At 39.2% G+C, this 14569-nt stretch overlaps 1 protein-coding gene across 1 annotated transcript in view; it reads right to left on the reverse strand.

The window, feature by feature from the left end:
• Positions 1–14351, reverse strand: part of LOC120071550 (probable RNA-dependent RNA polymerase 5) — a 35270-nt gene extending 20919 nt beyond the window's left edge. Inside the window, 7 exon segments of the mRNA XM_039023879.1 lie at positions 1622–1811; positions 3078–3152; positions 12475–12604; positions 12697–12746; positions 12748–12857; positions 13204–14047; positions 14215–14351. Coding sequence (XP_038879807.1) covers positions 1622–1811; positions 3078–3152; positions 12475–12604; positions 12697–12746; positions 12748–12857; positions 13204–13567 — 919 coding nt within the window. The 5' untranslated portion in view covers positions 13568–14047; positions 14215–14351.
• Positions 14352–14569: the final 218 nt, after the last annotated feature.

A 14569-nucleotide genomic window follows, 5' to 3' on the forward strand; every position in this document is an offset into this window, starting at 1 on the left:
CATTGACTATCAAGAAACATTTACCCCCGTAGCAAAATTAAATACTATTCGTGTCCTGTTTTCCCTAGCTATGAATAATGATTGGATTCTTCACCAATTAGACATAAAGAATGCCTTCCTTAATGGAGACTTAGAAGAAGAAGTGTATATGGATATACCGGCCGGTGTAGAATCTACTCAAACCATAAATAAGGTATGCAAACTCAAAAAATCCCTATATGGCCTAAAACAATCCCCTAGGGCGTGGTTTGATAAATTCTCAAGAGCGGTAAAGGAAAACGAGTACTCACAATGTCAATCTGACCATACTCTCTTCGTCAAACATTCTTGCACAAGTAAAATAGCAATTATCATTGTCTATGTAGATGACATTATCCTTACTAGAGACCATGAAGAAGAAATAAGAAATCTAAAACTTCTTTTAGTCAAGGAATTCGAAGTAAAGAACTTAGGCAACCTTAAATACCTCCTAGGAATGGAAGTAGCCCGCTCAAAAACAGGCTTGAGCATTTCTCAAAGAAAATATGTCCTTGACCTGTTAAAAGAAACTGGAATGCTTGGATGCAAGCCTGCTAATACTCCAATTGACACTAACAATCACATAATCAAAGAAAACAATCACAAACTGGTTAACAAAGATCAGTATCAAAGGCTAGTTGGAAAATTGATTTACCTAACTCACACAAGACCTGATATCTGTTTTGCAGTTAGCTTTGTAAGTCAATTTATGAATAGTCCAACAGAAGACAATATACAAGCTGTATACAGAATACTCAGGTACTTGAAAGGAACTCCAGGAGAGGGATTATACTTCAAGAAATCTAAGAGAAGAAACATCAAAATCTTCACAGATGCCGATTGGGCAAGCTCAAAAATAGACAGAAGGTCAACTTCCGGATATTGCACCTTTGTTTGAGGAAATTTAGTCACCTGGCGAAGCAAGAAACAATCTGTAGTATCCAGAAGCAGTGCCGAAGCAGAACTAAGAGCTCTAGCTCAAGGAATATGTGAAGGAATGTGGCTTAAAAGCATTCTATCTGAACTTAAAATCAAATCAGAAGAACCAATGGAGATACACTGTGATAATCAAGCTACTATTAGGATCGCCAAAAACCCAGCCCATCATGATCGTATAAAACATGTGGACATTGATCGGCACTTTATTAAAGAAAAAATTGAAAACAAAAGCATCTCACTCAACTACATACCTACCAAGAGGCAAATTGTTGACATACTAACAAAGGCCCTTTCCAAGAATATGTTTGAAGACTTAAAAATCAAGCTGGACTTAATCAACATATATTGCCCAGCTTGAAGGGGAGTGTTGAATATGAGAAATCACCTCTTACCTTATACATATGATTTTATTCCCTGTAATTTGGGTTTACTTTTATTCTTTCCATATGTACATTTTTTTTATTGTTATAATGTTTTCCTTAATTAGCTATCATAGGTGTATATATAAGGGATGCTCCCTCTTGTAAAATCATCATAAGAAATATAAGAAAAGTTTTGTATTCAACATGCACAATGAAACAAATACAACAATGGTGACTGTCAATGCTGCCGGTAGAGACAAGCACAACAAAAGAATCCATTAAAAAGAATCATAAAAACTCACCAAAAAAACGATATCGACGCAATCCAACAACAATGCCATCTCTAGCAATCTTATTATAAGCATAAAAAGAACCACCAGAATGGCTTATTGAATATCTATCAGCTACGTCTTCAGCAAACTTGACCATCAAAACATTGTCATCGCCTAAAACCCTTTGCAGATGAGTTCTAGTATCGTTCAAAAATGGACCCTGAACAAAGATTCCATGTGAAACTGCAACTCAGAAACTTCTTCAACAGTGAATGACATTGCCAAGAAGATTGAACTCACACAATTGCAAATAATTGTTTATTGTATACAGCACGTATAAATATAGAGATTTTGCACGTAAAGTCATTCCCCTCTGGAAAAAAAAAAGTTGAACACACCTACAATGTTGATTGCTAAATTTTGGTTTGGGATGCTGGGTAAGTTGGCTTATTTATTTCAATATTGTCCATCCATCAAAATCGGCAATGCTAAAGGACAAAAGAGGAAGATAAAAGAACACCTTCATAAAAGAATAATTAAACATCAATTTAGTGTCAGCCAAATTCCATGCAGGTTAGGTTAAAAGCTTAAGCTTAGTAAAGCAAAGGCCTCCTATTTCACCTTTACAAATGCAGGTATCGTAGTCAATTAGTAATCAAGCACGCATGGAGGAAATATGAGAGAGAGAGAGAGAGAGAGAGAGAGAGTCTATGCAAAAGTTGGGTAGAACCACTAAGATTAATTTGACGCCTGACATTAAACACAAATACAATTATTTTCACGACAAAGTTCAACATTTCCTTGCGACTGTCAAATTTACGTTTTTTGGGCAAAAACCAAAAAAGGCACGTGGAAAAATAAAGTTTAATGGTTCAAGTCTCAATTTATTATCCGCATGGTTGCTGTCTGTACTGTAAAATCACCATTGAACCAAAGACCAAGGCTCAATTTCATGGTAAATTTAATCTTTTAATGATACTATAAAACTCTTTACGTGTGAGCTTAAAAATTTGCATAAGATCCAACTATTTGGGAAGGAAAAGAAATGTTTGAATATAAAAGATCTGTTCCATTACCATGTAGTAAAATTATTCTGATCATTACTTTAAAAGTTGTAGCATTGTGCTGGAAAAAATCTGAAAGGAAAATTGAAAATTTATAGTTCATCATTTCAGAATATTATCTGGGGTATACAACGATCTTTTTGAGTAATACTAAGATCTAGGATTGAGAACTGAATTTCTGTGATTCGAGGTATTTTTAAAACTGAGTATATCTTTTCAACTCAACCTATCAATGTATCTTCAGAAGAGGGGGGATTATCTGGGATAGATAGAACAGCAACTAAGACATGGCATTTATACACTAACTATAAAAGTTGACAGCAAACATAAAAAAAAGAGAGTCAAACTTGAAGCCAAATTGGTGGATAAGTCATCATATGTGCAATATTATCCATGGTTAAATACTACTGGCGTACACTGACCTTGAACATGTACCTCCCATCCAAAGCAACATAACAGTGGTAAATGTGTGTTTTCCTACGATCCCAATCAACATACTGCACGAGAGAGATAGAGAGAGAGAGAGAGAGAGTACATAAGAACAACAAGTGCCACCTCAGAATGTGTCACAGAAACAAGTTCCCAGTATAACCAACTGACAAGTGAACGGTAGATTTATTCCAATAATCAAGTTCAAGCTCTATAACAGCTAGAAACTCACAAAACAAAAGGTTCATCAAAATTTAGGTTCAGATAATTAAAAAAGCGGTACCGTTCAGCATGGTTCCCATAAAATAGCAATGTGCTCCTTTTTGTACAATGCAATCTAGCAATAAAATCACAACATCACGACCTAGTAGGTTGTGTTCAGGCTTTTCTTTTTTCATTATAGACCCAGCTATTTTTCATACTTTCATTCATCTTAATGGAAGCTGCTTTATTATTTAAAATAGCCTAGAATAACAGTTAGTTGTGTAATGTTATATAATGATTAACTCTAATTTTTGGCTGAGGATCTGTGCTGGATTTGTATCTACAATGCTAAAGATGAGCTATGTTCAATTGCTCAACATATCAGAATCCATCAAAAAATGCTCATAGTAGAATGACATCAACATAAACTTTATTTGTCCAGAAGCTTATAATAGGTCATCCTAATAGCAAATTCATAGATGTTCCTTGAATAGATTTTGAAGTGAAATCATACGAAGCTACTTATATATTAAAAAATCTTCAAGTAAGATCACAGTTTCAAGCTGATATGCATTGGACATCGAAAATAGCAATGACCATTCTGAGTTAAAGAATTCTCACTTTGAACCCATGGAAAATAACCCTCAGCTCAAGGGGGTTTGAGTTAAAGAAGAGCCACTTCCAAATGAAATGGAAAGTAAGATAAGCTATTAGGAACCAAGGTAGTATGGGCTACCTTTGTCCCACATTGGTTAGAATGGGATGATCAATGTGGTACTTAAGTGGCTTGGTTCTCTCACACTTCAATAGCTGGCTTTTCTCCAAGGTGTACTTCAGAGCCGGCGTCGACGTGCCAGAGAATAGCACCAGCGGAGGGTTCTGACCGGGTGTTTCTGAGTGAAGTACTATCGGTCTAGCCATCGGAACGTCAGCTTTCCAGGGATGGGGTATTGTTAGGAACTAAGGTAGGCTACCTTTGTCCCACATTGGTAGTATGAGATGACTAATGTGGTAAATCTTTAGACATATATATATAGTCTTTAGACACATATATATATAGTCTTCCACTTGAGAGTTCTCATGAGATGACCAATGTGGTAAATCTTTAGACATATATATAGTCTCTATAATATCTAGTACATACCTTCCCTTCACCAACTATTTGGTTCTCTAGGGAATGAAAATAGAGGAGTTTTATCAGCAGAAAAATTACACTCCAACTAAAGGTACTTGTTGAAATTATATTTTAGCCCTAAGGGCGTTTTTGTCTTTTATCAGTCTAGGGTTTCTCATTGTATGGTTATTTATACCTGTTCCTGTATTGTGTATTGTGTATCTGAATTAAAAATAAAAAACTCTTATCGTGGTTTTTTCTACCTAGTCTAGAGTTTTCCACGAAACTCTGGTGTTTTCTTTTTCTTCCCTAACTTTTCAAGATGGTATCAGAGCATGGTGATGAGAACGTCGCTAGAATAGAAGAGATTCAGTCTTCGACTCTAGTAGGGGATGGAACTCCAAGAGAAAATTCTAACAGTGCTGAAATTAGGGCTACCATCGACCAATATCTACGGTCTTTACTTGGATCAATTCAGATCCAACCAGCCCTAATCGATCCAGCCATCACTGCCGTCGGAGGACCCCCACCGCTGCTGTCGACGACTTCAACCACACTATCGCCGCTGCCGTCGAGACTCGACCACACGCTGCTAGTCCAGCCCAGATACAAGCGTCTGCCTTCAACGTCCTCTGTATTCCAGCCGTCGGGTTTTACAGATCGCAAACCCGATTCCACTCCAAATCCCGTCGGCGGAAATTTCCCAGGTCAGTCATCTTCCCTTTCTCCGGTTTTTTCCCTTCCGACATTACCCAGCTCTTCCTACCCTCCGAACACACCCGATCTCCTAATCTACCAGAGCCATCGTGTCTTCCGAACCCTCCGAATATGCCCAATATGTCGGTCTACCAGAACCCACAACACCACTTGAACCAGCCGGTCCAACCGAACCCCTTACAGCAAATTCTTGTCTCCCGCTATTTGCCCTCTGGTCAGCCGACTCCTCCCATTGGTTTTCCCACACCGACAGAAACGATATCTTCAGGGGTTATAGGCAGAAACAACCTACAACGATTCATGGTGGGATTGTTAGTGTTCAACAGCAACTGGCAAACCTTCAGCAGCAAATTTCTGCACTTGGGGCAGCCGTTAGATCTTCGACCAATCTATCAACAGAGTTTCTACCAGATACATACCCGGGGGTTCCGTTATGTTCAGAAACTCCGGTAACTACTTACTCTACTTTACCTTTCACAAACATTATGTATGGGTCTGTAGGCAATTCTGCAGGAATTTCTATTGGCGAAAAACTTAATGAACAGAATTACTTATCTTGGTCACAATCTGTGAGGATGGTTCTCGAGGGGCGACACAAGTTTGGATACCTAACAGGAGAAATACCCAAACCAAACCCTGGGGATCCTCAGGAACAGATATGGAAGAGGGAGGATTCTCTCCTTCGCTCAATTTTAATAAATAGTATAGAGCCTCAGATCGGGAAGCCTCTTCTTTACTCAGCTTCTGCTCGGGATATCTAGGAAGCTGTCCAGAAACTTTATTCGAAGAGGCAGAATGCTTCACATCTGTATACCTTGAGAAAACAGGTACATAAGTGCAAGCAAGGGACACTCGACGTAACATCCTATTTCAATAAATTATCACTGTTGTGGCAAGAGAAGGATCTATGTCGGGAAATAGTTTGGAATTGCCCAGTTGATGGGGGTTCAGTATTCGAAGATTGAGGAGGCTGACCGTGTTTATGATTTTCTGGCTGGCTTAAACTCGAAGTTTGATGGTGGTTGGAGCCGAATTTTGGGACAAAAACCAATGTCGTCCCTAATGGAAGTTTGCTCAGAGGTCAGATTAGAAGATGATCAAACCAGCGCTATGAATGGTACAACGCTTAATACCCTGGACTCTGCTGCGTTTGGAGTCAAGTCATCGGGTTCAGAAAATGACAAATAGAATGGAAAGACCCCTCCAATATGTGAGCATTGCAAGAAACCATGGCATACGAAAGATCAGTGCTGGAAATTACATGGCCGACCTCCAAATGGCAAGCGGCGTCCTCCGAACGACAAATCTAAGTCCGGTCGCGCCTTCGTTAGTGAAGCTGTTGATGGTGCCCCTCCAGGGACGAGCCAGGTGGATCCAGGTACGGTCGGAATCGGCAATATTGCACAGTCAGGTACCTGTCTCTTATACACATCTAGATGTGTATAAGAGACAGGTCAGGTACTCCCCATTCCTTTTGTTTCTTTGTTGAGGGAGATAAATCGTGGATCCTTGATTCCGGAGCAACGGACCATCTAACTGGATCATCTGACCACCAATTCCTCTCCTATTATCCAAGTGCTGGAAATGAGAGAATAAGAATTGCAGATGGGTCATTTGCCCCCGTTCCAGGAAAGGGTCACTTATCCCCAATTCAAGGACTGATTTTGCATAATGTCTTACATGTGCCAAAAATGTCATATAATTTGCTATCAATCAGTAAGTTAACCAGAGATTTAAACTACAAAGTTGTGTTCTCACCAGATAATGTTTCATTTCAAGACCTGAGCTCGGGGAAGATGGTTGGCACCGCCCAACACAATATGGGGCTCTATTTTCTTTCCAAAGATGCTTCTTTTAGGAGTTTATCTGTTTACTGTCTTCTCTTACTATTACTGAAACTGATTTCTTATTATGGCATTTTCGTCTTGGACATCCAAACTTTCATTATATGAAATATCTATTTCCCCATTTATTTCGTAATGTGAATATGTGTCATCTTTGTCATGTGATGTTTGTATCCGTGTTAAGCAGCCTAAGGCGTCTTTTACCTCACAACCCTACAAACTTTCCCGACCCTTCCACCTGATACATAGTGACGTTTGGGGCCCTTCGAATGTCACAACGGTATCAAGTAAACGGTGGTTCGTTACCTTCATCAATGATCACACTCGTCTTACATGGGTGTTTCTTCTTACAAACAAGTCTGAAGTGACGACGGTCTTTCAACAGTTTTACACCACCGTCGAAACCCAGTTCAATACCAAAATCGCCATTCTTCGAAGTGACAATGGGCGTGAATTTGTTAATCAGACCCTTCGTGAGTTCTTAAACTCTACAGGAAGCGTCCACCAAAATTCTTGTGCCTATACACTTCAGCAAAATAGAGTGGCCGACCGGAAAAATCGCCACCTCATTGAAGTAGCCCGATCCCTCATGATACCTGCACCCTTACCCTCGTATCTATGGGGGGATGCTGTTCTTACTGCAACTCATCTCATAAATCGAATGCCCTCCCGTGTGCTCAAATTCCAAACCCCCTTAGAACATTTTAAAGAATCCATCTCGTCCACTCACCTTTTCCCTGATGTTCCTCTTAGAGTTTTTGGGTGCACCGTGTTCATCCATAATCATGGTCCTCACCAAAGTAAATTTGCTCCTAGGGCCCAAAAATGTGTCTTTGTTGGGTATCTGCTCCATCAACAGGGATGATGGCAGTAATGAAGCACCAAGTGGTGCTCAGGGGACTGAAAATGAACAACAGTTGGGTACAGATCAACAAGTTGACAAGACCAATGAGATTGAGGTTGATACTACCTTGGATTTGTCGATAGCTCTGCGAAAAGGTACTAGGTCGTGCACCAAACACTCTATGACAAGCTTTTGTCTTACAGTAACCTGTCTACGAGATTTAGAGCTTTCACCACCAACCTAGATAATGTGATAATTCCAAGCAACGTGCACAAGGCTCTGAAAATTCCTGAATGGCGAGGTGCAATTATGGAGGAAATGCGGGCCCTTGAGACTAACAAAACGTAGGATCTGGTTAGTCTTCCGAGAGGTCACAAAACCGTAGGGTGTAAGTGGGTTTTTACTATCTAATACAAGTCAGATGGAACTCTCGACAGATATAAGGCCAGATTGGTTGCAAAAGGATTCACTCAGACGTATGGAGTGGATTACTCATAAACCTTCTCACCTGTGACAAAACTTAACACTATTCGTGTCCTCCTTTCTGTGGCTGTTAATCAAGACTGGCCTCTCCATCAATTGGATGTGAAAAATGCATTCCTGAATGGTGAACTAGAAGAAGAAGTTTATATGAACCCACCTCCAAGTTTTGAAGCACAATTTGGCAATCAGGTGTGCAAATTAAAAAAATCCTTGTATGGCCTGAAGCAGTCCCCTAGAGCTTGGTTCGATCGATTCACCACCTTTGTTAAATCTTAGGGGTTTGTTCAAGGGCATTCAGATCACACCTTGTTCACTAAGAAGTCAGCACAAGGAAAAATAGCGGTCTTGATTGTCTATGTTGACGATATTATACTGTCAGGAGATGATTCAGCAGAGATTGACAGGTTAAAACGACGAATGGTAGATGAGTTTGAGATAAAAGATCTCGGTACCTTGAGATATTTCCTAGGAATGGAGGTAGCAAGATCAGTAGAAGGGATCTCAGTGTCTCAGAGGAAGTACACACTCGATTTGTTAAAAGAGACTGGAATGACAGGGTGTAAACCTACAGATACACCTGTAGAAGCCAACCACAATCTGATAGAGTCAGCAGATGATGTTCCTGTAAACAAAGAGAGAGATCAACGGCTTGTGGGGAAACTGATATATCTGTCACATACCAGACCTGATATATCATATACAGTTAGCTTAGTCAGTCAGTTCATGCAGGCTTCGTATGAAAGACACATGGAGGCAGTCACACGGATCCTAAGGTATCTTTAGTCTTCTCCTGGAAATGGCTTGGTTTTCAGAAAGCATGATAAAAGGTGTATCGAGGCCTACACAGATTCTGACTGGGTTGGTTCTGTTACAGATAGGAAATCTACCTCAGGATACTGTACCTTTGTGTGGGGAAACTTAGTTACCTAGAGAAGTAAGAAGCAAGGCATCGTGGCTAGAAGCAGTGCCGAAGCCGAATACAGGGCTATGAGCTTGGGTATATGTGAAGAGATTTGGTTGAAGAAGGATCTGGTAGATCTACATCAAGAAAGTCATGACCCGATGAGACTTTACTGCGATAATAAGGCGGCCATTAATATTACAAACAATCCTGTTCAACATGACAGAACCAAACACGTTGAGATTGACCGACACTTCATCAAAGAAAAACTGGATAACAGTAGCATTTGCATTCCTTATGTTCCGTCCAGTCAACAAGTTGCAGATGTTCTCACCAAAAGGTTACCCAGACAGACTTTTGACACCTGTGTTAGCAAGTTGGGTCTCATTGACATCTACGCCCAACTTGAGGGGGAGTGTTGAAATTATATTTTAGCTCTAAGGGCGTTTTTGTCTTTTATCAGTCTAGGGTTTCTCATTGTTTGGTTATTTATACATGTTCCTGTATTGTGTACTGTGTATCTGAATTAAAAATAAAAAACTCTTATCGTGGTTTTTTCTCCCTGGTCTAGGATTTTCCACGCAACTCTGGTGTTTTCTTTTTCTTCCCTAACTTTTCAAGAGTACTCTTTAGACATACATATGATGTACCTCTATATATTTGGTCTATAATATTTAGTACACACACCTCACCTCCCTTTTTAGACATATAAGATTAGGGGTTCTCTACCAAAAGTTATGAATTCGGAGATGTCACATGTAGTTTTATGATTTGATTGCTTCGACTTCTTCATACGTCGATGTACCCACAACGATATTGATGATCTTATACAAGAGGTGAAGAAAGCAAAAAAGGTTATGATATGTAATCATCTACTGCACCAGTCTAGCAGTTTTATGATTTGATTACTTCAACTTCTTCATACAGTCAATGTACCCACTACTATATTGATGATCTTATACAAGAGTGGTGCTTCACTTCTAAGAATCCTTGCTGCTTCCTTCACACTAGAATATCCCATCATCCACCAATTCCCCAGGGAGGACTCGTGAGGAAGCCAAAAATATAGTTGTTCATACAAAAAAAATAATACATAACAAAAAGTTTTCATGAAATAGGACTTCATGGTCAAAAAGTTTCATTCCAAAGTCACCCAAGGACTTTCATAGGACTTCAATGAAATAATCATGCTTCGATGCTAGTCAGTTCATAGAATGGCTCAGAGGCATAGGATCTGCAAAGCAATGAGGCATGCAACCACTACACTGATAGTCTAAAGATTACATGTAACTCGACATGCATTTCTCTATGATGACGTCTTGTGGGCCCATGAGAATATTATTAGTTAAGGGACCAGGAGTCTATTATGCTTTGCTTTATTTATATTGGGGGCAGGGGAATATCTTTTTGCATTGATCTTGTAATTGGGTCTCTTTAGAGAATTGAGGAGAGATTGGGAAGCTCTCGAGTCCTTCCTCCATTGTTGATAAATAAAATTGAGGCTGAAGCCTACCAGTTGACTTTTCTTGACTTGATATTGCTTTAAGATACGTATCGGCAACAAAACATTAAACTTGGTCAGAATTCACACCTCCTCAGGACTATTCATACCTTTAAAAATTTTGTTGTCCATAATGGATGATGAAAACACTTTCTCCAACATCGAGAAACACAATCAATTACAAACCAAAGGCCCTAATGGTCTCCAAAAAGAAATCGTCCCAAACAAATGTTATAATATTAAATTTCCAAAGCATGTGGTTTAAATTCTCAGAAGGATGTTTCCACAAAACACAAGTGAGGACGTAGCAAGCATAGAAGAAGTTCTTTGTATAGAATATATAGTGTTCTCCCTTGTACTACCTACCAGACACATAAAATTACCTTATTGGGTACTCTAACTTTCTTTCCACAATGAAGAAAACAAATAGGGATTGAGAGTAAAAAACCACGCAGGAGGGAGAGAGGGAAAAACACCAACAAGAGAATTGGAACTCCACAAATAGACATCCTTGAGCCTATGGTAAAAACAAAACTAGTGACAAAAAAAGATCAACAAAGAGACATGTGAAGCTTCTCTATCAGTAAGCAAAGATCAACAAAGATCAACAAAGAGACATGTGAAGCTTCTCTATCAGTAAGAAGACACTTGAATGGAAAGCAAAGTAATATGGAATCAAATCCCCAAAAGGAGGGAGGGCCAAGGGCCTACAAAAGTGGATTCCAAAATTGGAAGACAGGTAATAAAAGGGAAAAAATGACAGGGGGATGATAGGAATCAAGTAGAACTTGTTATTGAATTCAAAGGATACCTGAAGATATTACAAACTAATCTTCTACCACCTAACAAGAGTACTCAAGAACACAAAGAACAACAAAGAACGGTAAGAATAAAAATATATATTGCAATAACAATGAAAAAACTACAATATACCATAGTCTTTCGAGAGGGCTACTCTCTCCAAAATTTCCAACAAAGAAATCACTACAAAATTCTTCACACCTTGCTCTCAACCCCACTCCCTCTATTTATAACTCAAAGCCCTAACACTTTTACTATCTAATTAATAACATGCCCCTTCTAGTAACCATACTAATATTTATTAATAATCCTACTATTTCCATAACTAAGGGTCTACATCTTCCTCCCACTCTTGAGAGAAGATTCCCACACTAACTTCCAAAAGCAAGATGACCCACTATACCACACGTACAACTATATACACTCCCTACTCTAATTGTCTGTGGTCCCACTGGACGATGCCTCCCCTCCTCTAACTAACTCTTTTCCTTTTCTATCGCTCCTCTGATATTTGTATATAACTGGTGGCTTATCAGGGGACTCCATGCCATACCCAATTCAAAATTTGAAAAAATAAGCGAGAAGGAAAACAAGACAACGGCCTTCGATTTGTCTGACATTCTAAGTTACCAAAATATTTATCACGTGGTTGGCAATCTTTATTGTAATCCAGAATTAGTGATCTATCCATTTTATTTATCAATGAGACTCTTGCGTCCCTAAAAAAATTACCATTAAATTGATTTTTATAAGTGGAATTCCATGCAGTCTATTAAAAGCCTCGACCTTCTGACTTCATTTCAGTAGTTAGACCATTGATCAATTAGCACCAACTCGAGGTATCTTCAGTGCTCACGCTGATTTGAAAGCTAAAAGCACCTCTTTTAGAAAGAAAAGGCAGATTTTACTTTTAACCCTTCATGCTGTTTTGGCATAAACGAAAATGATCGTGCAGCAATTAGAAGTGATAATCAAATTTACCACTCGTCTGTCTTCCTTCTTAATGTATTTTTCACCAAATGTTTTCCAAACTACAGCCTCAAACTTTTCCATGGACAACTGACTCAGACTTTGAATTTGATCTGCTGTTGTGACCCTTTCAAGGCTTTCTCTGCAAGAATTAAGGGGTGAAACCACTTCATTTTCCGCATAAAAGGATGTAAATTAACAACAAAATAAATATAAATGCAAGAAATTGTGTACCCTCCAATGTAACTCAGTATTAAAAATGCCTTTCTAAACTCAAGTTCCCCCCAAAGCCACAAATTGTAGAACCTTTGCTCTATCTAAAACCGAAGATGAAAAGCTTCTGGATTTTTCTGGCATTGCCGGCTGAATGCTTGCTTGCTCAGCAGTTCCTAGCCCTACAGAAAGTATTCTCTAAAAATAACTGGCACAACATTCCAATATCTGGGGACCAAACAAATAAAAGCATGTATCTTCATACAGCAAGACTCTTGTACACAGACTCTGTGTTCCTGAATGCTAACTACCAATCTGAAAGAAAGACTAGACAAAGCGACAGATTTCCTAGTTTTGGTGATGCCTGTTTTAAAGGTAATGATTTTAACAGGAGCTCAATACAGGCAGACACGTCATATCATCCAGAATATGTCTCAACCTCGACCCTTAAAAATAAACATACACGTACGAAGAATGCTTATTTCAGAAAAGCGAAAACAGGGGCACGAAAAAGGGAAAACAAAGAACCTTGGGGGCAATAGACGGAGCAAGTTGAAGGACTTTGAAGCGTAGAAACAGAGCAAGTCGGAGGACTCTGAAGCTGAGAAACGTGGCAACTGGAAGGACTCTGGTGTGGAGAAACATGAACCATCTTCTTCTGAGGAGAAGTATAAGGATCATTACGAACCATATCCAGAATAAAACCACTAAGGTTCCAAACAGGGCCGCAGGAGATCCTATTGAGGGCATGGAGAGCCGCTTCTTCCTCCACTGAAGCTAACGCCCATCGCACTTCGGCATCAGGTAGTGGCTGATTCTGTTGCTTACATATTTGAAAAAGAAACTGCTCAATGGACGGTGGGAGAGCCACTTCCAGAAAATGATCAGCCATCCCCAATGCTAAACTTGAAGCAAAGACGCTGCCAGTGCATATCAGTATATTTCCATAAACCCCATTTTGAATAACAGTTCATTTTTTCTCCCGCGGGCAACGTTGGGTAGGATACGACAATTCAAACCCATTTATTAACCATTTTTCAATGTCTAATCAATTAAAAGCTTCCGCAATTTCCGAATGTTCTGAAGATTCTTTCCTCTGTCATGAGATATTCAAAGTACACAATCCAACGGCTAAATATGATACTGAAAACTTAAAACTGATGGCTTTCGCCTAATTAGTGATTACTTTATAAAGAAAGCTCAAAAGCGTCTTTATGAAGAAACAGACATACACGGGACTGTAGAAAAATGAAGACCAAAGTCTTCGTCACCTTTCACATCGAGAAGACACTTTAGCCTTACAAACCTAGCGGCACAGTGACTCCAATGCAATGCAAGCGGCCGAAAACCACGGTTCCCAAATGCAAGCGACCTGTGAAATAGGAAACAAATTTCCCAAGTAAGGCGAACGATTAGGTCTTACTTCTAAGTAGTGTACATTCTTGAATAGAGTTCAATTTTCTACTTCTGAGATCGATTGTCTTCATTCGCATGATTTTTATGTAGTGAATTAGAGAATTTGCTCGTCGAAAACGATACCTAAATTATGATCACAGAGAGTTTGTCTTCAACTTCAAAAGGAGAGGAAGAAGAAGAAGCGTTCATTTTCTCTAGCATGCTGGTTTCAGTGTCGTATCACTCACTTCAGGTTTGAAAAATGTGATACGTCGAAATACTGGTATCAATCGTAAGAGCAAGTTCACTTGTGTGATAAATATAATTTCAACGACATGTCGTTTTGAGTTCTAAGGGGCGATTGGGACCAGAATTATTATAAGATTATGATAACCAACTCTTGTTACGCTAAATACTATTTCAAAACTCCAAATTAATTATGAGTTGAGAGTGTTTTATAGACCAACCCAAAAATTTGGATTTAGATGGGTTGGATTGG

Source organism: Benincasa hispida, chromosome 2, assembly GCF_009727055.1.
Source record: "Benincasa hispida cultivar B227 chromosome 2, ASM972705v1, whole genome shotgun sequence".
NCBI classification, from domain to species: Eukaryota; Viridiplantae; Streptophyta; class Magnoliopsida; order Cucurbitales; family Cucurbitaceae; genus Benincasa; species Benincasa hispida.